The following is a 25,224-nucleotide window of genomic DNA, read 5'->3' as shown; positions in this document are numbered from 1 at the left end:
CTCTACAGAGCCCTGACTCTGCCCTTACCCCTCTACAGAGCCCTGACTCTCTCCTTACCCCTCTACAGAGCCCTGACTCTCCCCTCCCCTTACCCCTCTACAGAGCCCTGACTCTCCCCTACCCCTCTACAGAGCCCTGACTCTCCCCTTACCCTACCCCTCTACAGAGCCCTGACTCTGCCCTTACCCCTCTACAGAGCCCTGACTCTCCCCTTACCCCTCTACAGAGCCCTGACTCTCCCCTACCCCTCTACAGAGCCCTGACTCTCCCCTTACCCCTCTACAGAGCCCTGACTCTCCCCTTACCCCTCTACAGAGCCCTGACTCTCCCCTCCCCTTACCCCTCTACAGAGCCCCGACTCTCCCCCTACCCCTCTACAGAGCCCTGACTCTGCCCTTACCCCTCTACAGAGCCCTGACTCTCTCCTTACCCCTCTACAGAGCCCTGACTCTCTCCTTACCCCTCTACAGAGCCCTTACCCCTCTACAGAGCCCTGACTCTCCCCTTACCCCTCTAGAGCCCTGACCCCTCTACAGAGCCCTGACTCTCCCCCTCCATCACCCTAGTGCCCAGGAGCGTGGCGTGCCCAGCTTTGCATGTCATCATGGCGAAGGGGTGTAATTTGCTTACAAGGGAAATGGATGACTCACAGCAGAGTGAGGAAATGGAAGTACACCAACCAAAAAAAAAAACACCAGGAGGAGGAATTAATCCGTAGAGAGGAATAAATCCGTAGTGAAGTGTTAGAAAACGTGTGCGCTACATCAGCAGAGTTTCAGTGTTGAGTATCTGGCCAAGAGAGGGCCCGGAGGACAAGGGGTGTGCCACACCTGGCCCATACACACACAGACCCAATCACGTCCCTTAGCAGGGGCTCAGGCTCCACCCACATAATACACCATCCAATCATCGCTCAGGCAAGCATGTCAATGAGCGTGACAGCTCAAGCCCTATGAAATGGTTAGTACTGTACAAGGAAAAGATTCACAGGATAGTGGGGAGAAAAAAGTTTCATAAGGTATTAAATACCGAACCCATGTGACCACAGAGTGGAACCCCATTGGTGGGAGAGCACATGCTGCCGGTCGAGAGAGGGGGGTGAGAGACCAGGGCATGTGGGCGTGGCAAGTACCTTGAGCACAGACATCAATGACATCACTTCCTTTCTGCCGCATCTTGAGAAGGGTACTGTGTGCAAAAGTGGTCGCTATGGAAACAAGGGAGGACGCAGCCCTGCTGCTGAAGTTCAGGCAGGACTGAGAGAGAGACGCCAGCACACCTGAGATACAGCACTATGTCAGACACTACTGTACACACACCTGAGATACAGCACTGTGTCAGACACTACTGTACACACACCTGAGATACAGCACTGTCAGACACTACTGTACACACACCTGAGATACAGCACTGTGTCAGACACTACTGTACACACACCTGAGATACACACACACACCTGAGATACAGCACTGTGTCAGACACTACTGTACACACACCTGAGATACAGCACTGTCAGACACTACTGTACACACACCTGAGATACAGCACTGTGTCAGACACTACTGTACACACACCTGAGATACACACACACACCTGAGATACAGCACTGTGTCAGACACTACTGTACACACACCTGAGATACAAACACACACACACACCTGAGATACAGCACTGTCAGACACTACTGTACACACACCCGAGATACACACACACACACACACACACACACACACACACACACACACACACACACACACACACACACACACACACACACACACACACACACACACACACACACACACACACACACACACACACACCTGAGATACAGCACTGTGTCAGACACTACTGTACACCCTGAGACACACACACACACACACACCTGAGATACAGCACTGTGTCAGACACTACTGTACACACACACACACCTGAGATACAGCACTGTGTCAGACACTACTGTACACACACCTGAGATACAGCACTGTGTCAGACACTACTGTACACACACACACACACACCTGAGATACAGCACTGTGTCAGACACTACTGTACACACACCTGAGATACAGCACTGTGTCAGACACTACTGTACACACACCTGAGATACAGCACTGTGTCAGACTACTGTACACACACCTGAGATACAGCACTGTGTCAGACTACTGTACACACACCTGAGATACAGCACTGTGTCAGACACTACTGTACACACACACACACCTGAGATACAGCACTGTGTCAGATACTACTGTGTACACACAAACACAAACAAACACACACACACACACACACACACACACACACACACACACACACACACACACACGCACACGCACACAAACAGAAACATGCAGGCACCTACATACAACTCCCTACACAAATACGTACGTTTGTGTGACTGAAGCACACACACATGCTCTCTCTCACCTCACACACACACACACACACACACACACACACACACACACACACACACACACACACACACACACACACACACACCTTAGTTATAAATATAGACACATACACAGAGGTTACACACAATGCTCAGGACAGTACACACACAGACGCAGAGCTTGACAGAGCTCTCCCGTGCACTGGAGTGAAGACGTGCGTGCGTGTCAGCAGGATAATCACCCGAGCCATGTGATTCCCCCCACCGCCCCATTAGAGCCCAAACAGGCTTCCCCCCGCAGAGCAGCTGATCCGTCTGCAAATCTCCTGCCACCAGAGATTAGACCGGCAGCGAGCGCAGACAAGGACACGGAGCAGGGCATTCTGGGTGACTGCACAGACCCGTGCCGTCACAGGGACAGACAGACCACCTCCACCCAAAGACTATTCATAGCATGCATTAAAAAAAGGGACAGTTCAAAAAAGATGAGTTAAAAGGTGACCGTTTGAAAAGGTGACAGTTTGAAAAGGTGACAGTTTGAAAAATGACAGTTTTAAAAAGTGACAGTTTAAAAAAGTGACAGTTTAAAAAGTGACAGTTAAAATGGCCGCCGGAATAAACCCGAGATGGTGAAGTTTGAGCCAGGCCACCGTGCAGTGGTCTCGTGCGGTTAGGGCCCAGCTTTGTGAAGCAGTCGACGGGGCAGAGACAGAGGGAGGGGGCGGTTAGGGGCCCGCGTCGGACAGGACCCGCGACACACAGACGGAGGCGGGGGTTAGTGAAGACCCTTCCACACACAGTTACCTCGGCCCTCCTTGAGCCAGGGCGCCAGCACGGTCACTATGGAGACCAGGTAGGCCAGCGCCCGCCTGCCGTGGAGCAGGGCGCGTCTCCACACCGACGCCAGGAGACCTACCGACACACCCCCCCCCCGCGACACCATGAACCAGAGAACACGGAGGCTCCACTCCCAAAATCAGCCCCCTCCACTATCAGGGTAATCCATATATGCTGTATAAGCGACAAGGAGGTCAATTTGATTTCATTTCTAAAAATTGTTTTCCAAACACTGAGGCTTCATGAGTTGCTGATCCCCGCAATAAATCTGAATTGACGTGAGAGCGATTGAAATGGGAACAGAATACTTTTTTGATGGTTTGGGATTTTAATTCCCATGTCAAATAACTTTTACTGCCCACTCTTCTTTCAGTCTATACCAATCAATCTCGTCTCTTTCACCTGGCAGCTCAGAGCTTCACGTGTCAGCACTTGCTGTTTCTTGGGGGTATTCGTTCCACTTATCGTAATGAACGAATGACATGGTGGACACTACGGCAACATTAAGGAATTAGTGACACAAAACCATGTGATGCTGATATCTCAGCAATGACAATGAGAAGGTGCCACCATTATAACCAAACTTTTGTGAAAATGTAATTTTCTGAAATCAAACTTCAAGATTATAATCACTCATAACTCTGTTACCTTCCATTTGGGGTTAACGTAACATCGACAAATAATAGAGTGAAGACCTATAAAGTCATAACAACCATGTCTGTACGATCTACAGTAATAGAGACAGGGCAAGTCAAAGCCACGGAGTAACCTGACTTGAATTAGCGCAAACGTTGTTAGCCCACATCTCCCGGATTAATAATCCGAGACGAGGGTCGTTTCGGTTGCCGTGGTTTCTCGCGAGGCCAAATCTCATTTAAATACGAGGCGATGCGGGCCCCGAAAGCGCGTGGAATTGACAACGAAATTAGCCAATGAGAAGGCTGGAAAGAAGTGACGGCGCCGAGGGGGCGGGGCCTCACCGGTGTGGCGGCGGGTTTTGTCGCGGGAGTAGATGGTGGACCCAGCGGCGGTTGCCATGGATACGGATTCCGCGGAGGCAGAGCGAGACGCTGACGCGGAGACAGCGCCCACGGCGGCGGAGGAGGAAGAGGAGGAGGAGGGTTTCTGGGAGGAAGAGTAGGCGGTGAGGGCCTCCCTCCTCTCCGAGTGCAGGCTGCAGTCTCCGCAGGTGTAGCCGTTGATCACAGAGGTCTGAGTCTGTGCCGTGTTCATGTCCCCCCCGTTCAGCACCGACGCGCTGCGGTCCGCCCGGAAGCTGTGCTCTGAGACACGTACACACACACACGTACATACGTACACACACGGTACGTACACACACACACACACACACACACACACACACACACGTACACACACACACACACACACACACACACACACACGTACACACACACACACACACACACACACACACACACACGCACGCACGCACGCACACACACACGTACATACGTACACACACGGTACGTACACACACACACACACACACACACACACACACACACACACACACACACACGTACACACACACACACACGGTACGTACACACACACACACACACACACACACACACACACACACACACGCACGCACACACGCACACACGCACACACGCACGTACACACACACGCACGTACACACACGCACGTACACACACACACACACGTACACGTACACACACACACGTACACACACGTACACACACGTACACACACGTACACACACGTACACACACGTACACACACGTACACACACGTACACACACGTACACACACGTACACACACGTACACACACGTACACACACGTACACACACGTACACACACGTACACACACGTACACACACGTACACAGGATACGTACAGAAACACACACACACAGGAGAAAACACACACATGAAGACACAGTGATAACAGCACAGTGAGGACCACAGTAATCTTCCATGATCAATCAGACCTGAATTCAGTCACTTAATAACATTTATATATCTCATTCCCCACTTAAACTCAGGGGAAAAAAACTAGCTTTTTGCTGTTGATGAAAATCTCTCACAGGTAACAGATACTGCAGTTGCTTACCTCTGACATCAGTTTCCTCATCCAAACCTGCATTTACGAAAAACAGAAGGAGAATCAGAAAAGACACGAGACCCAGGGCTGCAAACTGACTGGTTTATTGACTTGATTGATTTGATGATGCTATGGGCTGCCACCTAATCAATCCAGCTGATGTGCAAATCACAGAGATCAATTGGACGGATTATGCACACAGCAGATGGACAGGCCAATCAGTGGCCTTCAGGAACAGAGGAGATCACTCACCCCCATTTCAACTCATTCAGCCAACACTCACACTCACACTCTGGTCAGTAGAGGGGCCGGGGGATGGTCAGTCGAGGGGCCGGGGGATGGTCAGTAGAGGGGCCGGGGGATGGTCAGTAGAGGGGCCGGGGGATGGTCAGTAGAGGGGCCGGGGGATGGTCAGTAGAGGGGCCGGGGGATGGTCAGTAGAGGGGGCGGGGGGATGGTCAGTAGAGGGGCCGGGGGATGGTCAGTAGAGGGATGGTCAGTAGAGGGGGCGGGGGCTGGTCAGTAGAGGGGGCGGGGGATGGTCAGTAGAGGGGCCGGGGGATGGTCAGTCGAGGGGCCGGGGGATGGTGAGTAGAGGGGGCGAGGGATGGTCAGTAGAGGGGGCGAGGGATGGTCAGTAGAGGGGGCGAGGGATGGTCAGTAGAGGGGGCGAGGGATGGTCAGTAGAGGGGGCGGGGATGGTCAGTAGAGGGGGCGGGGATGGTCAGTAGAGGGGGCGAGGGATGGTCAGTAGAGGGGTGGGGGATGGTGAGTAGAGGGGGCGGGGAGTTTGTCAGTAGAGGGGCGGGGAGTTTGTCAGTAGAGGGGCGGGGAGTTTGTCAGTAGAGGGGCGGGGAGTTTGTCAGTAGAGGGGGCGGGGCTCGTCAGTAGAGGGGGCCGGGAGTTTGTTAGTAGAGGGGCGGGGCTGGTCAGTAGAGGGGGCGGGGAGTTTGTCAGTAGAGGGGCGGGGAGTTTGTCAGTAGAGGGGCGGGGAGTTTGTCAGTAGAGGGGCGGGGAGTTTGTCAGTAGAGGGGCGGGGAGTTTGTCAGTAGAGGGGGCGGGGAGTTTGTCAGTAGAGGGGGCGGGGAGTTTGTCAGTAGAGGGGGCGGGGAGTTTGTCAGTAGAGGGGGCGGGGAGTTTGTCAGTAGAGGGGCGGGGAGTTTGTCAGTAGAGGGGTCGGGGGCTGGTCAGTACTGACAGGCTCAGCGGGCGGCGGTACGGACCCCAGAAGCTGTCGACCAGCGTGCGCTCCTGGATGCAGGACTCGTCCAGCAGGGTGGACAGCAGGGAGGAGTCGCTGGCGGCGCAGCTGTGCAGGCTGGTGTGGCCCAGCAGGGCGGCGCTCTCGGACCTGCGCGCCGGGAGCAGCAGAGACTGGGAGCCCAACGGGGCCTGGTGCTGCCGCCGGCTCTTCAGCGTCCTGAGAGGGGTCAGAGGTCAGGGGTCACACAGCCAGCACAGCGCTCCACAGTTACACCGCAGTTCAGCGTCAGTTAAAAACAGAGCTATTCAAATCACACCTCAGTTCAGCGTCAGTTAAAAACAGAGCTATTCAAATCACACCTCAGCGTGGCTAAAAACACTGATATACAAACTACTCAGCTTCACTTAGCACTGCTGTTCAAACTACACCTAGCCAGTCAATCAGGACAGCAGTTCATTTATATTAATGAGCCTTACAGACACAGTCACTAAAATTGTCTGTTCGTGATAAAGCTCCGGAGAGGTGCAGGAGAATGGACACATAAAACTGAAGAGATCGTTTTTGGAACGACACAAACGCCTTCTTATGGACACAGACACAGAGAAGGTGTAGAATATGGGGCCTTTAAATGCTTATTTCTTCACAGAAGATATCACATCACGTACTGCTCAGTACAGTATGCCGTGTGCTCACTGCGACTGAATCTCTCATAATCCTGCACGAGCTTGTGTTTCCTGTTCATTACAGGGCTAAACAAAAGAGCAGGTATTTCACCCCACACCTGAGACAGAGGGCAAGGGAGAGAGAGAGCGAGAGAGAGAGAGGGCAAGGGAGAGAGAGAGCGAGAGAGAGAGAGAGAGAGAGAGCTAGGGAGAGAGAGAGAGAGAGAGCGAGAGAGAGAGAGCTAGGGAGAGAGAGAGAGAGAGAGAGCGAGAGAGAGAGAGAGCTAGGGAGAGAGAGAGAGAGAGAGAGAGAGAGGGGGAGCGAGAGTGAGCTAGGGAGAGAGAGAGAGAGACAGAGAGAGAGAGAGAAAGAGAGAGAGAGAGAGAGAGAGAGAGAAAGAGCTAGAGAGAGAGAAAGAGCTAGAGAGAGAGAAAGAGCTAGAGAGAGAGAGAGAGCTAGAGAGAGAGAGAGAGCTAGAGAGAGAGAGAGCTAGAGAGAGAGAGAGAGAGCCAGGGAGAGAGAGAGAGAGAGTGAGAGAGCCAGGGAGAGAGAGAGTGAGCTAGGAACAGAGAGAGAGAGTGAGCTAGGGAGAGGGAGAGAGAGAGAGAGAGAGAGAGAGAGCAAGAAATGAATAAGAGTAATGACTAGTTGGATATCTCACCGGGACTCTCTGCGATTGGCCGAGCCGGCGGTGTAGGTGACGCTGTGGGCGGCGCTGTGGTTGGGGGCGGAGTCCAGCAGGCTGTCGTCGCCGTAGCGACAGCCCGGGGTGTGCAGCCTCAGGCTCCGGCGGGACATTCTGGGCGGAGCCAGCGACGCCGCGGCGACCACTCTCCCGTCCGCACGGGCCAAGGAGGAGTAACTGGAGCTGCAGGGGGAGCGGGGCACAGTGGGTGTGGGACAGAGCTGGAGGGGGAGCGGGTCATAGTGGGTGTGGGACAGAGCTTTTGGGAGGGGGGGCGGGGCACAGTGGGTGTGGGACAGAGCTTTTGGGAGGGGGGGCGGGGCACAGTGGGTGTGGGACAGAGCTTTTGGGAGGGGGAGCGGGTCATAGTGGGTGTGGGACAGAGCTTTTGGGAGGGGGAGCGGGTCATAGTGGGTGTGGGACAGAGCTTTTGGGAGGGGGAGCGGGTCATAGTGGGTGTGGGACAGAGCTTTTGGGAGGGGGGGCGGGGCACAGTGGGTGTGGGACAGAGCTTTTGGGAGGGGGAGCGGGTCATAGTGGGTGTGGGACAGAGCTTTTGGGAGGGGGGGCGGGTCACAGTGGGTGTGGGACAGAGCTTTTGGGAGGGGGGGCGGGTCACAGTGGGTGTGGGACAGAGCTTTTGGGAGGGGGAGCGGGTCACAGTGGGTGTGGGACAGAGCTTTTGGGAGGGGGGGCGGGTCACAGTGGGTGTGGGACACAGGTGGGGGAGGGTGCCGGGTCCAGCAGGCTTGGGACAGGCATGGAGGGAGCTGACCTGAAAACGTACTCTGCCCTGGCGCACTCTGCACTGAAACAGCGTGCTACAGAGAGACAGGCTTCAGCTGAACACACTTACCAACACACGAATCACACACTGACTCAATGTGCTCTGAGCGCTAGTGTGTCTCTACTGTCCTGCTGTGACCTTCAACCCCAGCATCTACTCTGGAGCGAGAGAACCTTTCCAAAAACCAGCAGAAATGTGGGAACAACTTATGACGGATGACGGATGACTGCGGCAGAACTCAAAAGCTACTGCACAGACACTTTGGCATCCTCCAGAAAACGCAGCACAAACGACTTGCGTGTTCTGCAAATTAGCAGCTTCAAAAACGCGTCCTACCTTCTTTGTGTGCTGAATTTTCGTAGCGCAGATCTGCGAACACACACAGAGGCCCCTATAGGTCCTGGCAGTGCCCCCGTGGAGCTGGCACACATGACTGACTCCAGCTAAGCAGCTTTTGAGTACAGACACACAGCACTGACACTATATTTACCACACAGGCCCAGCTCAGGAAACAACGACTCACACACAACAGGAAGAGCAGGGACAGTTATAGAGGACGGACCTGGGAGGCCTTCTACAGGGAGGGAGAGGGAGAGAGAGAGGGAAGGATTGAGACCGAGAGGGAAGGATAGAGGGAGAGGGAGGGAGGGAGGGAGGGAGAGAGAGGGAGAGGGAGGGAGGGAGAGAGAGAGGGAGAGGGAGGGAGGGAGAGAGAGAGAGGGAGAGGGAGGGAAAAAGAAAGACAGGAAGGTAGACAGAGAGAGAGGGAAGGATAGAGAGGAAAATAAATGAGCTAATCTAGTAATCCACACAACTGTAAACCCCACAGGGACAGATGGAAATAGACACAGTGAGTCAGGCAGGGCGAGAGAGAGTCAATTCCGCCACGCGACTCAACTCCTCTGATTGCAGAGAATAAGGAACGGGCCTACACACTCAGCATCCTGCCGCACTGATTTTTCCGTACGCCAGAGCTGGAGCGAGACCAGACCCCGAACAACTGAACTGGAAAGTAAAAATAACCCGCCCCTCACAAATTCAAAACATAACAATAACTACAGCCATAACTCTCTGCTGGAACAATCCCAGCATTCCTCACTCCTGGGGGTTTGAACAACAAAAAAAAAGAAACATCCCCATCCCCTCCTGTTCACCCCACCCCCGCCCCCAGACCCACCCACACAGAAACACTGCACCACAGAACAAGTCCCATTCTCCTCACTGTAATAATCTGAAATCTGACCCAGTTACACATGCACACACACACACACAGAGGCTGGGAGCAATCTCCCAGAAACTCACGACATTGCAAGCAGTCGGAAAGCACACAGACGTTATATTTAGAAAAAGGGAAGTTAAAGTTGTTTTACGCACAGGACAGTCCAACCCCAGCTCTCCAGACCCCACCCCTCCTGATCACACATCTCGGGGACAAATCCCTTCCGCCGTACGAACGCCAATCCAGCCGCTAACCACCACAGAGCAGGAACCTGAACTCTGTTTACCGCACGGTGCTCACTTCCTACAGGAGGGGGAGGATCGGCACCTGTCCGGCCCGCCCTCCCTCCCTCCCTCCCTCACACACACCGAACACGTACACAAACAAGGGCCGTGCCCTTTGCACCAGCGGAGTCACCTTTATGAGCAGTGACAAATCCAAACAGAGGAGAAGGACAGAGACGGACAGAGGAAGGAAGGATACAGACAGACCCAGACCTGTCCTCAGATGCCCCACAGGGTGGAAGCAGTCAATGACCCTGCAGTCAGGTGGTTGGTTGGTCCTCACTAAAGCCTTGGTCCTGGTCCCCACTAAAGTGTCGGTCCTGGTCCCCACTAAAGCGTTGGTCCTGGTCCCCACTAAAGCGTTGGTCCTGGTCCCCACTAAAGCGTTGGTCCTGGTCCCCACTAAAGCGTTGGTCCTGGTCCCCACTAAAGCGTTGGTCCTGGTCCCCACTAAAGCGTTGGTCCTGGTCCCCACTAAAGCGTTGGTCCTGGTCCCCACTAAAGCCTTGGTCCTGGTCCTCACTAAAGCCTTGGTCCTGGTCCCCACTAAAGCGTTGGTCCTGGTCCCCACTAAAGCCTTGGTCCTGGTCCTCACTAAAGCCTTGGTCCTGGTCCCCACTAAAGTGTCTGTCCTGGTCACCACTAAAGTGTCTGTCCTGGTCCCCACTAAAGTGTCAGTCCTGGTTCTCACTAAAGCCTCGGTCCTGGTCCTCACCGAAGCGTGTCGATCCCCACTACACTGCTGAAATGTGCACTCTCACTCCCTGCTGCTTAATCTGTCAGGATTACGGCATCCATCCAGCCCATGAAATCCTCCTCCCTGCACTGCACACTCCCTGACCCAACGCACAGCGGGACCGCAAGCCTGTCAGAACCACATTAACACGGGAGTACGGTCCAGATCCAAAACTTGTCAGACGCACCCAGACGCGGTTTGTTAATGAAAAGCAGGTAAAGGGCAGGACTGTGGGAGAATGAGAGCTGCAGGACTGGATTGGCTCAGAGGGGCCGTTGCCCTTCACACAACCGTTGGCTCATTTGCCTGGAACATGAAAATTTAGCAGCACATTCAAAAGCACACATTCACAAGACAATGTCATTCCAAACGCATTCATATAAAAATACACTGAAATGTCTCTCAGGACCAGGGTGCAAGAAAATGAATTTTAAAAAATTATAAATAATGTTTTAATTTAACTGCTGTTTAAATGTACATCCTAACCGCCCGTTAACCCATCATGCAACACTCCCCTGCCCGTGAGCCGGGACATGCGTCAACACGTTTACACACTTTTGAGTTCTGCCACAAAGTGCCCTTCAGCTACACCGATCGACCCTCACATACACGTACCTCCAAGCCGCACATCACATCACATTACATTACATTACATTACATTATTGGCATTTGGCAGACGCTCTTATCCAGAGTGACGTACAGTTGATTAGACTAAGCAGGAGACAATCCTCCCCTGGAGCAATGCAGGGTTAAGGTCAAGGGCCCAACGGCTGTGCGGATCTTATTGTGGCTACACCGGGATTAGAACCACCGACCTTGGGTGTCCCAGTCATTTACCTTAACCACTACTCTACACCCCCCGCCCCCACCCTCCACTCCCACCCCCCCACACACCGCGAAAACAGCCGAGCGTCCGCCCAGTTCCACAGGAGGGAGGATGCGCGCCACGTTTGTCTGTTTGCATAACACGACGCACATTTCACACCGACGCAAAACCCTCCCACTCTCGCTGCACAGAGCCCGCTCCTCCGCACTGACGCACACCCCAGGAACACAGCCAGGAAGCCCACGGGATGGCAACACAAAAAAGTGTCGGTCCCCACTACACTGCTGAAATGTGCACTCTCACATTTCAGATTTTACAATGGATAGAAGCCCTATTACAATTTACAATGAATGCCTGTCGTTCAGACAGAGACAGAGACAGAGACAGAGACAGAGACAGACACAGACACAGACACAGACACAGACACAGACACAGACACAGACACAGACACAGACACAGACACAGACACAGACACAGACACAGACACACTCTACTATGCAAGGTGCCACCTCATTGGGAGCGATGGGGGGTAGGGCGTCTCGCTCAGGGGCACTTCCACACACCCAGGGTAGGGGATTGAACCAGCAACCCTCCGGCTATGCCCAATTTCCGTGCCACAGTGCCGCTCCTCGTGGTCGCAGAGCGGCAGTCTCAAGCAGAGAGCGGGGGCGAGCGTGGGAACCGGTATCTCCTCGCCATCTTAAATACAGCACTTCTGCTTTAGGTGTCTCTCCACCCAGGGACCGCCCATCAACCCTTATTTTCATTCCAAAGATTATGCTACATAGGTCCTGAAGGGGACTAGAGACAGACTACAGGCTACACGCTGCCAGTTGCTTTGAGGGATAATTTAACAAGCATATCATTTCCAAGCAGTCCACCGCTTAGACTTGATCTTTTGTCTCGTCACTTAACAACACAGCACACAACAGGAGAATGAGTGGATCCAAGAGAAAGAATCCCACCTAGGAAAACGAAGGCACACGAAGTCAATGTGAAATCCCAGTTTGGAAAATGCTCAGGCGTGCAGGTACCGGGTGCCTTTCTCCCAACACGTGCACGGATATTTCGGAGGGTTCAGGCCGCTCCCAGCACGGCCTGGGGGTGGGGTGGGGGGGTTCTCTGAGAGGGGAAACCAGGGGGAGGGACCCACACGTCAGAGAAACACCGCCCCGTTGACAGATGGCTGAGGCCCACCGTGTCCGTTAAGACGAGGGGAGGCGTACGGCTGGCCATTCCAGCGCAGCGTCTGCAGGCAAAACGTCCTCACTTTAAGACTACAACACTGAAAACTACCTCTTTGCCCAGGAATTACCACAAGGCATGATTTACGGGCGTATACTGACAAAGTGCATTACAGCTGTACAGTAACTCTCACTGCAGAGGTGTTAACTGGTGAGCCGTCTCTCGCCCACTGACAGACAGCGGGAGGACACTCCCTACCACGTGAGCGAATCTTGACCTTTCACCCCGAAGATTCCTCCAATACCATGTGCCGCCCCACCCCGCAGCTGCAGGCAGGCACGTTCATGGTCCGTGTGGTACACCTTCCCAGGGCTTTATTTCAGGTACCATCCGAAGAGGCGTGTGTGTGCGTGCCTGCGTGCGCTAGTACCAAAAACAATCTCAGTTTTACATGTCCATTCTCCAGCGCCTCTCATGAGCTTTACCAAGAACAGGCTGTTTTAGTGACTGATATCACTGAGCCTCTGTTCTGATTGGCTGGCTAGCAGTCTGAGCCGAGCGCTTGGATTCGTTGCGGACACGGGGTGGGCTGGGCCGAAGCACGTTATGACGTCACTCCTTCATGGAATTCCAAACGGCTGCTTTAAATGGACACTCCCTTCCTCAGAATAGTGTCACAATAGATTTATTTGCAAACTCTGTGCTTCGATACTTTCAAAGTGCTGTTATAGCACCTTCAGCTCCTTTATAATCCACATAGCCACGTGTTTTGCAGAATAACCTTTAACATTACATTACATTACAGGCATTTAGCAGACGCTCTTATCCAGAGTGACTTACAGTTGATTTTAGACTAAGCAGGAGACAATCCTCCCCTGGAGCAATGCATGGTTAAGGGCCTTGCTGAAGGCTCTAACTTGCGGGTCCCCAGTCATCTACCTTAACCACTAGGCCCGGTGGACTGGTCCACATCGCCCGACTGACACTCCGCACAGCTCTGGAGCACGAGCCTCGCCCTGCACACACACCGGGTGTGTCAGAGGAACAGAGGCGCATTGTTCCGGGCCAGGTACAGAGAAGGGAAACAGGAATACAGTCTAAGCTACAGGACTGCAAACAAACACGCAGCCCTGCCACATTAAACGTGCGACAGGCTGGCCTTGCTGCAGCTAAAAAAAAAAAAAAAAAAAGATGCTTGCACAAAGATGGAAGCCACCGCACTCCCTGTCCTGGTCTCACTGGGTGAATAACTTTCTCCAAATTGTCTACATGGAGACATCGATTGCTCGAATTCATGCAGGTAATTACCGAAAGTTGGATGCCTGGCATTCAGCAGCTGCTGCGGTCGAATTTGTTATGATTTCAGTCGTTCCGATTTTTGATTTGGGTCGTCTCTTAATTGCGTTCTGTGACCCCCTGTTGACCGCTGAATGTTCTATTGGAGATTTTTTGTTGAATTTAAACAGGCTCCGTGTCACAGACCCAACGATGCAGCTAGGGCCATACACCACTAAGGATAACTACCAAAAAGCAACACCCGATAGATAAGAGGTGATGCTTTTCCCCAGAAGCACTTCCAAACTTCACAGGCTGCGTGATGTTCACGACAGCATCGGGGAGAACCACAGCGAAAAGATGAAAGGAAAGGCATCCCGTGGTGCGGTCAGTAACTGTTGTTGTCGGGAGCTCACCTGAGGGAGTAGGTGTAGCCCGTGTTCCGCAGGACACCCTGTGCAGGGGTGTGGGAGTGGGAGTGGGAGCGATCCATGGCCACTCAGTCGGACTGCAAGAGCCGAGGCGGGGGGAGGGGGGTTTCAGACACGACCGTGCAGCTGCTCTGAGTTGAAGGTGTGCACACACACACACACACACACACACACACACACATACACACAATCTGCATGCAAGCAATACACACACACACACACCTGCATGCAAGCAGTACACACACACACACACACAATCTGCACGCAAGCAATACACACACACACACACACATCTGCATGCGCGCAATACACACACACACATCTGCATGCAAGCAATACACACACACACATCTGCATGCAAGCAATACGCACACAATCTCCATGCAAGCAATACATGCACACACACATGCACACGCACACAATCTGCATGCAAGCAATACATGCACACACACATGCACACGCACACGCACACACACACACACAACCTCTCATGCGATGCATGCACGGACAGGACAGTGTTCAGCCTGTCTTTGAGCCTTCTATGACACTCACTGCTATACACACACCCCGCGTCTCCTCTGTAACACTCCAAAGTCCCAGCGTGCCACCGTCGCAACACCACATCCGAGTGCGGTTCTTCATCCGCACACACAGTGTCGTCAGTCTGCAGACTGCCACAGAGGATATAGCTCTCAGCACAATATTAATAAAACCATTATTTAGCGACTAGACTATTTACATCTAAACTGGTGAGTGAATGGCATGACTATCCTCCTCAAACACACCCTAGACTGCCGTGCCAGCAGCCATAACTCAAGGCAGGTCCAGGACGGATGCCAATTTCGCATTTAAGAGTGTCTCTGAAGCGCAACTGGATCACGACCAGGCGGGAGGCAGGGGCGGGGCGGGGCAGGGCGGGGCTCGTAATGGCGTCCAGGTGAGTGCGTCTAATGACAGCCTGAGAATGCAGCCCAGACACACCTACTGTACAGCGCTGTATGAGAGAGACTATTACTGCCACAGACAAGGCCGACACGACCCCGCCCTTCTTATAGGACGGCAGCGGGCAGCCAGAGCTGAATGTCGGTTAATGTTTCCCCGCACATGGTTAAAATGAAACGGGTACAAAATTAAGACCCTTTGTGCATGCGTGTTAACTTGTTGACAAACGTGCAAAAAATAAATAAATAAATAAGTTGGCACGTTTTTCCAACTTCATACTTTTGGCAGACATGCACAAAAGCTGCCACTCTGCAGCAGGGTGACTCACGGACCCTGGCGGGAGTTCAACATTGTGCCGTCGCGGCCGCAGGGCTCCCCGTCGGCTTAAACACCCGCCCGTCTCAAGAATCAGCTGCCATCAACATTCCACTTCCAGTTTTTAAAAATGCAGCTTCACTTCTCCCCCGAAGACTCAGCACCAGCGTCCTCGGTGATCTGGACGTCAAACAAGGGGGCGTTTTTAAAAAAAAGAACCTATCTAAAAGTTGGATTACTCAGAGACCAGTTTCCAAAAACAGACAGAATTTTGGACAGACAAAATACTTCCTTGTAGGATTTGACTCCGATAGATATAACGATCAGTTTTCACACTGAAATTAATATCCAATTGTTAAATTGTTAACCTTGGTCAATCCACCGCAAGCCCATATAGACCTGCTCCGATCTCTGGGTGCACACAGGGCCCCGCAATAAACGTAAACGCTGGAGACAGGCTGAACAAAGTCTAGTTCCCAGGCGCACAGACAGTCACACACAGCCACACGGCAGCCCCCACGTACCGGTTAAATGCGGACATGCATCCATTACGCTTTCCCAGATTGTTTAAACCGATTGCCCCTTTTCCCAAAAGATTGATTAAGGGTTAGGGTTAGCTTCGTTTTCGGGGACGCTAATCAAAACAGCATGCAAAAAATCTAGCAATTTCGCAAACCCAGATTTAGCGCGCGCATTCAATGAAAAAATATATATTTTAAAAGGCTTACCCACAAGCTCCAACTTCTGAAAGCGATAGGAAAACCCGTCACAATAACATCCAGTTTCAGTGAAGTGTCAATGTGAAACTAAAATGAGACTTCTACGTTCAGTCACTTTTATAGATAATATTGTAAATAGTACATCCCCACCGTCCAGATTCGGAGGAGAATGAATTGGAAAGCATTTCTTATTCATAAACTTGGCTAATCGGAGTGCGCTTGTAATGCGTCAAATCGAAACCTAGCGCTGGAGTGTCCCTGATTTCGGCATTCTGGATTCATTAGCTTTATTAATTTGTACATACGTGCCCAGGCTGAAAAGACAGATCGCATGAATTTAAAAATAAAAAATAAAACGACTCCACTTGCCCGTTCCGTATAGGGTTAGTCGAACAACGTCACACTTGTAGACTACTTCACAACGCGCGCCCAGTCCGATTATGTCAACACGGCCGGGAAACATGCGATATCTTCATTTAGCCTCGTGCCCCGTCGTTCAAGGATCCGAGCGGCGCGAGGATGCCCAGAGATCCGAACCTCGAGCTGTATCCGTTAAACCGCGTTTCGCAGGAAGCCAGAGCAAAAGTTCGCGACTTGCCAGTGCGTAATCCTCAGCCAAACTGTCGAAATTCCAAAATGGCGCAACGAAGCTTTACGATGTTCGCTAGACTTGTTCCACCCTCTCCTAGTTCCTGTCTTATTTTGAATCTTGGAGGAAAACAAAAAAACAGTGCACCTCAAACGATAACAAAATATTGACTTCTTTAGAGAGCAAATATTACTCAAAAGGCTAAACATTAATCTTTAACTGTTACACACCCTATGATGACATATCGAATATATTCTGACAGGTGCTGAACTGACCCAACAGAAAAGTGTTGACGGGTTTACAAAATAATTACACAAACTATTAAGTGATGCCGCTGTTAAACAACCTCGGCATTTAACCTGCATAAAAGCCAGACCTCCACTCTGATGCATGGATTTGTGCTGTTTTACGCCAAATGATCACCCTCCCATCAGCTTGTCACAGCAGAAACATCGATTCGATAGATATCAGGCGACATTTCTCCAATCCAGAGCCAGGTTTGGGTGACCACATGCCCACTCAAGTCTCATGTTCCTGCTCTTAGCGGACAGGAGTGGAACCATGCAGGGTATCCCATCCGCATCAAGGTTCAACGCGTTGCGTGTTCAGGGATGCCCTTCTGCACACCGCCTTAACGAGTCTGTCCATTCGGCTCCGACCTCGCAACAATAACCGGAGATGCGGGCACTAATAATCATACCACGGTGAAAGTTGCTTTAATCACGATTAGGTCACCCATTCTAACGTTTGGTCGAACAACAACTGAACCGTGTCTGCACGCTTCATATATTGAGTTGCAGCCATAATTTGCTGCTTAAAAGGGGGAATTTATTGCTAATAAAATGGCTCCTGAGTGCATGTGTCCCGTCTTTCCCAGCACAACTGAACCGTGTCTGCACGCTTCATATATTGAGTTGCAGCCATAATTTGCTGCTTAAAAGGGGGAATTTATTGCTAATAAAATGGCTCCTGAGTGCATGTGTCCCGTCTTTCCCAGCTTTAAACATTTAATGATTGCGCTCAATAACTATATCTGGTTGGTAGAGCACTTTCAAAAGAAGCTCCTTTCTCCTTTTTCAGTTTATGTGGAACTACCGTACACGACCAAGGATGAGCACAGTAACAGACTAACAGATTGGAGTAGAAAAACAAAATAAACAAAAAAACCGTATTTTAACCAATCTCACAATGCAACAAAAAGTACCAAACCATAAAGTTAAATACAATCTGAAATAAAAAAATTAATTTAGCAACCTTACTTAAATTAATTCAAGGTAGAGTGCTGTCCGTAGCGCGCTGTAGGATGCTGGTGGTTTTTACACGACCATCTTCACAGAAACCCAACTTATTTAACTTATTTTGCGCATTTGCTCAATGTGGAATATATAGATAAAGAGCTAACCCATTCCAAAATAACTGGGCAAAACAATAACGGCATACATTAATGCCAGTGTTGTAATCGCAAAAGTACCCTCTGCACCTACCCAACCTTGTGTTTATTTCCTGATGGGAATTTCCTAGAAATGTAAAAATAACTGCGATTGGTCACCACGGGAAACACATGGAATGCGACGTGTTACCGCGTAGTAATTCTGTAAGTCAGTTTTTTTTAAATAACACGTGTATGAAGAATATTACCCTACTGCCATAATAACACCAATTCATCAACCAGATGTCAGTGAGGTTAATAATTATACATTAACCTCCTGAGAACCAGAAGGAGAAAAAAAGAAACATAATACAATTTACATAATACAATTGTCTTGGATGAAAAAAGCATGTTGCAGTGAAAAGATTCAAAACATGTCGTTTACTTTTTAATTGAATGTTACGAGAAATACTGTATCGGACTCAGGGAAGCCAAATCTAATGCCCTCGCTTGAGCAACACGCATACGCAAACACTGATAAAGAGTTAGAAGTTAACCAAACAACAGCAGAATTAAGCAGCCTTCACTCTTAAAACCAATTTTATTTAACCTGGCTTAAAACAGACTGAACTCGTGTTTTAGCTCTCATAAAATAATGGATCTAACGGTTACTCGACAATTGTTTAATCGTATGCCATTTTATAAGATGTTTCTATTATTTTATTGATAATCGGCTATCCTGGTAAAAAGCTCCCACAAGGTCAAAATACAGGGCGAATAATAGCTACAATTCCATTAGGCGCCATGACAAATCTCTCATTCATGAACATGGAGGAACCAGCAAATTACACGTTCCTACACGTTTCATGCAAACTAAAGTTACATAAAACGTCCAACGCTATGTTTCTCACTAGACGTGCCGTTTCGACGGGGTCGACACCACTGCCTAGGTCGTCACGTTGTGTGAACGGACTGCGTTAAACTGTAAGCACCAATCATAACACCCTTTAACGTTGACTGACTAACATTTAAGCCAATAACGCTTTCAGGTGGGCGGGCTCCCGCGAAACTTCAAGATGAAAGAACGTTAATTGCAAATTAGCTAACTTGCTAACGTTAATCGTTAGCTATACAACGCAGGTGCGATAATGCTTGAATCGAGCATCGCTTCATAAATGCGATTTAGCCTAACATTACGCAATCCATGTAGGATCGTTGTAAACGATCAATAACCTCAGTTGACTGGCTAACGTTGCCTGGATAAGAAAAAAAAAAAGAGACTAATTACACTTGCCTTAAGACACTTAGCTAATTAACTAGCGGGCTAAATTGGGCAGCTGAAGGCTAATCAAGGTTAGCACGGCATGCTTGTTAGCTACTTGTCTATACTAGCTAAAATAATAGAAACAATAGTCGGTTTAGCTATTCCATAGTTGCCTAACGTTAGATCCGTAGTTTCTGCAAGGTACGCTCAGGTAACGTTACTTGGCTAATACGGTTGCTAGACAGTTACATGAAAATCTGGTTGGATTATTTACCGTGTGTTCCCTTCACACGACGAGATGGTCAGTGTCGGCAAAGTTGCTGAAGAAAGCCTTTGAATGCAGGCTAAATACGACGCACCCAAATCGCTGCTGTATCTTCGTTCCAGCTAAATCGACTTCGTAACAATAGCTTTTCTTCAGAACTGAGGCAATACAATGGCACGTTGGAATTTTTGGAAAATGTCCAAACTGCGTCTAATCGAGTCAACGCTAACTCGTCTTCGATGCTCTTTGGTCAGTGGTAAATGACGTCAGCCAGCCGGAAACACGTGTCGCTGTCATATCTACGACCACTCCATACATTGTAATAACTGTAATAATAACGGTTATTACGCAGTTCAATTACTCCACAGAACTGTGGTTGGCTTTCTTACGAGACTAAAAAGAAAGATAGATGAAGATAGCCTGAATCCTGAATAATATACAACGAATACCCTTTGTAACGTCTGAATATACATACATTTTAGTTTATTTATTCCCAAGCCATCTATATTTAGACAATATACCAAACCAACCAGCCAACATTTGTGAAAAATAAAGAAAAAAAAATCCCTTCCATAAAAGCCAAAGATATTATCAGCAGAAGGGGAAGGCACGAAAGTGGAGGGCCTTTTCCTGTTAACTTTTAGGAAATGGCTATTAACGATTCTCAAAATCTGCAAACATGCCAGTCAGAATAGATAAACATATTTACACTACAGCCTATCTATCTGAAGATGTCTTTCCCAATAATAAGAGTTCAGGCATTTTCTTTGTTTGTTTGACATAACCACTTCACTTGCATTAGCGATGTCACAGGCATGGCAAAGGCATGTGTTTTGTTTCAAGGTCCACGCATTTCTCCCTGGCCAAGTATCACACCTGTCCGTGTCACGTGGAGGTATCATTAGTGTGACAAACGCTCCACCTCGTGGTCATGTGCATGCACTACTTCTCACGATTATATGTGTTTTATTAAAAATATATTGGTCCATAACTTGTTTTTGACCACGAGTCCCCCGAATGCACAGACATTGAAAAGCCGGCAGGTCGTCTGTAGACATCTAAAATGACCTCCGTTGTTCACCAACAAAAAAAAGTTAAGTGAAGTGCACTATTCCTTTCATGTCTTAAATGACTCCGTCTTCAGTTATGATTTTTTAGAATATCGTGGAAGGTATTATTATCGTTGTAAACCTAATCTAGGGAAGTCTACGACTGATTTATGTATTGCAAAACGATGTTGATATTTTATCCCTTAATCTCAACTAACATTAATCTGAATGCTCTGTTTGGGGAATTGGTACATTCTTTTCTTTTTCCCAGCATCACCCACTCTACTATATTCTGCTACTATTTGTCTTGGAAATCTGGGGAAGAGAGTAGCCTACTGTGTATATAATTAAGAGAAATAAAAATGTGAATTGTATTATTGCACTAATTGTGGTTCGAACGAAAACCAAGTTCGGGAACCACTGTAGGCACAACACGCGCCCACAATGTGGGCGGAGCTGGTTGCTGTGATGAGGCGCTTGCCGCCGGAAAATGGTGAACAGTGGTGCGAGAGGCGGGAGACACAAATGGCACATAATTGAACGAAATAAATAACAATTGATCAAGTCCCTGTCTAGTCAAAGAACGTATTTCTAGCCACGTCTTGCGAAGGAGAGCAGACTTTAAAGGTCCCAGGCAGCCGGTAAGGTAAGTCAGTTGTGTTCATCACCAGCTAGCCAGGCGGTAGTCGGTCAGTGTTAATAGCTCATCTTCTAACGACACTACCGATCATAGAGTGATCTGTCAGTGCGATAACGTTAGCTACCCAAGTTATCTAGCCACCTGACGACTTAGTGCTTTTACAAGGTTGTTAGCAACGCGATTCTAAAATGAAGTGTTTAGGAGGTATTACGTTAGCTAGCTAGCTAACTAACTTATGAGTTCAAACTTCACCCAGAGCAGTTTTCTAAAGACAATTTCACTGCCGGCCTTATGTTAGCTGAACTGACCGATTCGCTAAATGAATATCGATACCATGGCAACAGTTAATGAAAAAGTGTAGCTGTCCAGCTAGTGCTAATTTAGCTAGACAGATGGCGGTTCGAGAGATGTCGTTGCGCCAGATGATATCGGCGAGCTTACCATAATTATCTGTAACATTAGCTAGGTCGCTCTGTTCTCGGTAGGCAATTCTCAAGATCTTCACTTAGCTTGAAAGTTCGCTAACTAACGTTAGTGTCATGATACTGAACATACTTATTTTGCTAGCTAGATGTATTGCGCTAGGTTGGCAAGCTTTCTGACCATAACTAACTTTACCCTTTCTGTCATTTTATGTTACTTTGTTGACAGTTGTTTTAACTCTACAATCAACTTGTACTGAGAGTTAAACATTATTTTTAAACAGAAAAACCGGTCAAACAGGATAACGTGACTGCTTAATTGAAATTAACAATTAAAGCAGTTGAGGCTCTATTTTTTACGGGGTGTTTTTGAAATAATTGCAGCCGTCAGTGACGTAGACGGTGCCTTGGAGTCGCCCAACCCATCGACCCTGTATACCCTACTCCTTTCCCACAATTCTACTGTTGTGTTTTTTGTTTTGTTTTGACTGCTGCCTCTGGAGGAAGATGATGTACACTCAGTGACAACATCCCTTGCCGTCCCTCCCTCCCTGTGGGGGGTGAGATCTCTGCGTGATGACGCCTTGGTTTGTTTTCCTAGCAGAAACAAACTTGGCCACCATTAGACATTTCCCCTGCCCTCCTACTGAAGCGAAGCAGCATCGTGTGCGTTAAAGTAACAGAGAGCAGATCCGTACTCTCCATTAGGCTAATACACAAGAAAAATAATAAGGAGACGATATACTTTATTGAACCCTGTGGGGTAATTTGACCCACCCTAGTTACTTAGGGGTGGGCAGCATCCAGAGACCAATGCAGGATTAAGGGCCTTGGTTAAGGGCCTTGCTCAAGGGTCCAACAGCTGAACCACCAACCTTTCAGGTCCCAGTCATGCACCTACAGACTGCCCCCTCATACTCTGGCCAACAGTACTGCTGTTCAGAGCTGTGTGACGGGCATTGCACATAACATGCCTTGCCTGTGACCCTGTGACCCTGACAAGCAGGAAATGCTGGTTTTTGGACATGGGAATGGTTGGCATTTATATAGCGCCATTATCCAAAGCGTTGTACAATTGCTGCGGCGATTGGCTGCCATGCAAGGCGCCGACCAGCTCGTCAGGAGCATTTTGGGGGTTAGGTGTCTTGCTCTGGGACACTTTGACACAACCCGGGGCGGGGGATCGAACCGGCAACCCTCCGACTGCCAGACGACTGCTCTTACTGCCTGAGCCAATGAGACGACCGCTCTTACTGCCTGAGCCAATGAGACGACTGCTCTGACCGCCTGAGCCAATGAGACGACTGCTCTTACTGCCCGGGCCAATGAGACGACTGCTCTTACCGCCTGAGCCAATGAGACGACTGCTCTTACCGCCTGAGCCAATGAGACGACTGCTCTTATCGCCTGAGCCAATGAGACGACCGCTCTTACTGCCCGAGCCAATGAGACGAGTGCTCTTACTGCCTGAGCAATGAGACGACCGCTCTTACTGCCCGAGCCAATGAGACGACTGCTCTTACTGCCTGAGCCAATGAGACGACTGCTCTGACCGCCTGAGCCAATGAGACGACTGCTCTTACTGCCCGGGCCAATGAGACGACTGCTCTTACCGCCTGAGCCAATGAGACGACTGCTCTTACCGCCTGAGCCAATGAGACGACTGCTCTTACCGCCTGAGCCAATGAGACGACCGCTCTTACCGCCTGAGCCAATGTCGCCCCTTAATAGTCGCCTACGAGCCGCCCGTTGTCGCACCGAGGAAGAAATGCCTCCGGATGTGTCTCCGGCTAAAACCCGACTGTTGTGTTTCTGCGCCGAACAGGGCCGGCCACGCATGGCGAGCTATGACGAGTTCTCCTCGCGCACGCTGGCCGGCTGCGGACCGAGAGGAAGGCGCCCGTGTGCGGCGGGGCCTCCGGCCAGCGGGAGGCGCTGTCCACCATCCGGTTCCATGGAAGGGCTGTGCTCGCGCCTCTGGTGAGTAGCGGCGGAGGTTGCAGTGCCGGTACGCGTTCGCCGGCGTCCTGAGGGAGGCGAGGGTGGCTCTGCGATGCTCGGTGACGCAGAATGGACTTTGGCGAAGGGTACAGGGGCGTAGACATTAGAGAGGGAGAGAGAGAGGGAGAGAGAGAGAGAGAGAGAGGGGGGGGGGGAGAGAGAGAGAGAGAGAGAGAGAGGGAGAGGGAGGGAGGGAGAGGGAGGGAGGGAGAGGGAGGGAGGGAGAGGGAGAGGGAGGGAGGGAGAGAGAGAGAGAGAGAGAGAGAGAGGGAGGGAGGGAGGGAGGGAGGGAGGGAGAGAGAGAGAGAGAGAGAGAGAGAGAGAGAGAGAGAGAGAGAGAGAGAGAGAGAGAGAGAGAGAGAGAGGGAGGGAGGGAGGGAGGGAGAGAGAGGGAGAGAGAGGGAGGGAGGGAGGGAGGGAGGGAGAGAGAGAGGGAGAGAGGGAGAGAGAGAGAGAGCACTGTGGAATTATAGCTTACCAGGTCATTTAATGGAGGCAGAAACTGGGGGGATTTTCAAGACCAGGCTTGATACGGGGCTAGATACGATCTAGTTTTCACATAAACTAAGCATGAGGTACACTTCAGTGGCAGGAAGAGGCGAGCATTGCTGGCCTGAATCGGCCTGATGTCGTCATCGTGTTAAGTTTGTTGTCTTTGTTGTATTTATTTATTTGACTTTATTTGTACCATTATGCACGTACAACCACGTCTGTTGACAGTGAAGCCGTGCCAAGCGCATTGAGTATCGTTGGTGTCGATGACACTAAATGAGACACACTGTTCTCACTTTACTCCAGAGGTTATACCACGGTACAGTGCTGTGTGCTACTGTACATTCGCTGGCTGTTACTGAATCTGCCGTAATCCTGTTTCGTAAGAGCGCACGTGAGCGCCCGTGTACCGTACCTTCTGTGCTTTTGTTTTTGTAAATGCGCCGTTGCTTGGCAACCACCCACAGCGCCCAGCAGGGTAGTTATTGTTTACAAAGCAGTGGTAGTAAGTTGTAAGTGAGAGCACGCTGTACACA

The 25,224-nt window shown here is 50.2% G+C and overlaps 1 protein-coding gene across 1 annotated transcript in view; it reads right to left on the bottom strand.

Annotated features, from left to right (window-relative positions):
* Positions 1-14,716, bottom strand: part of LOC133121367 (SUN domain-containing protein 1-like) — a 29,024-nt gene extending 14,308 nt beyond the window's left edge. Inside the window, exons 1-7 of the mRNA XM_061230566.1 lie at positions 14,607-14,716; positions 7,855-8,061; positions 6,550-6,746; positions 5,336-5,362; positions 4,217-4,519; positions 3,204-3,311; positions 1,134-1,280 (exon numbers count right to left, since the gene is read on the bottom strand). Coding sequence (XP_061086550.1) covers positions 1,134-1,280; positions 3,204-3,311; positions 4,217-4,519; positions 5,336-5,362; positions 6,550-6,746; positions 7,855-8,061; positions 14,607-14,683 — 1,066 coding nt within the window. The 5' untranslated portion in view covers positions 14,684-14,716. The remainder of the gene's footprint in view (positions 1-1,133; positions 1,281-3,203; positions 3,312-4,216; positions 4,520-5,335; positions 5,363-6,549; positions 6,747-7,854; positions 8,062-14,606) is intronic.
* Between the last annotated feature and the right edge of the window lie 10,508 nt (positions 14,717-25,224).

The sequence above is a fragment of the Conger conger genome, chromosome 2 (genome assembly GCF_963514075.1).
Source record: "Conger conger chromosome 2, fConCon1.1, whole genome shotgun sequence".
Lineage (NCBI taxonomy): Eukaryota > Metazoa > Chordata > Actinopteri > Anguilliformes > Congridae > Conger > Conger conger.
The sequence above is the reverse complement of the archived record's forward strand: the minus strand, read 5'-3'. Positions and strand labels throughout refer to the sequence as shown.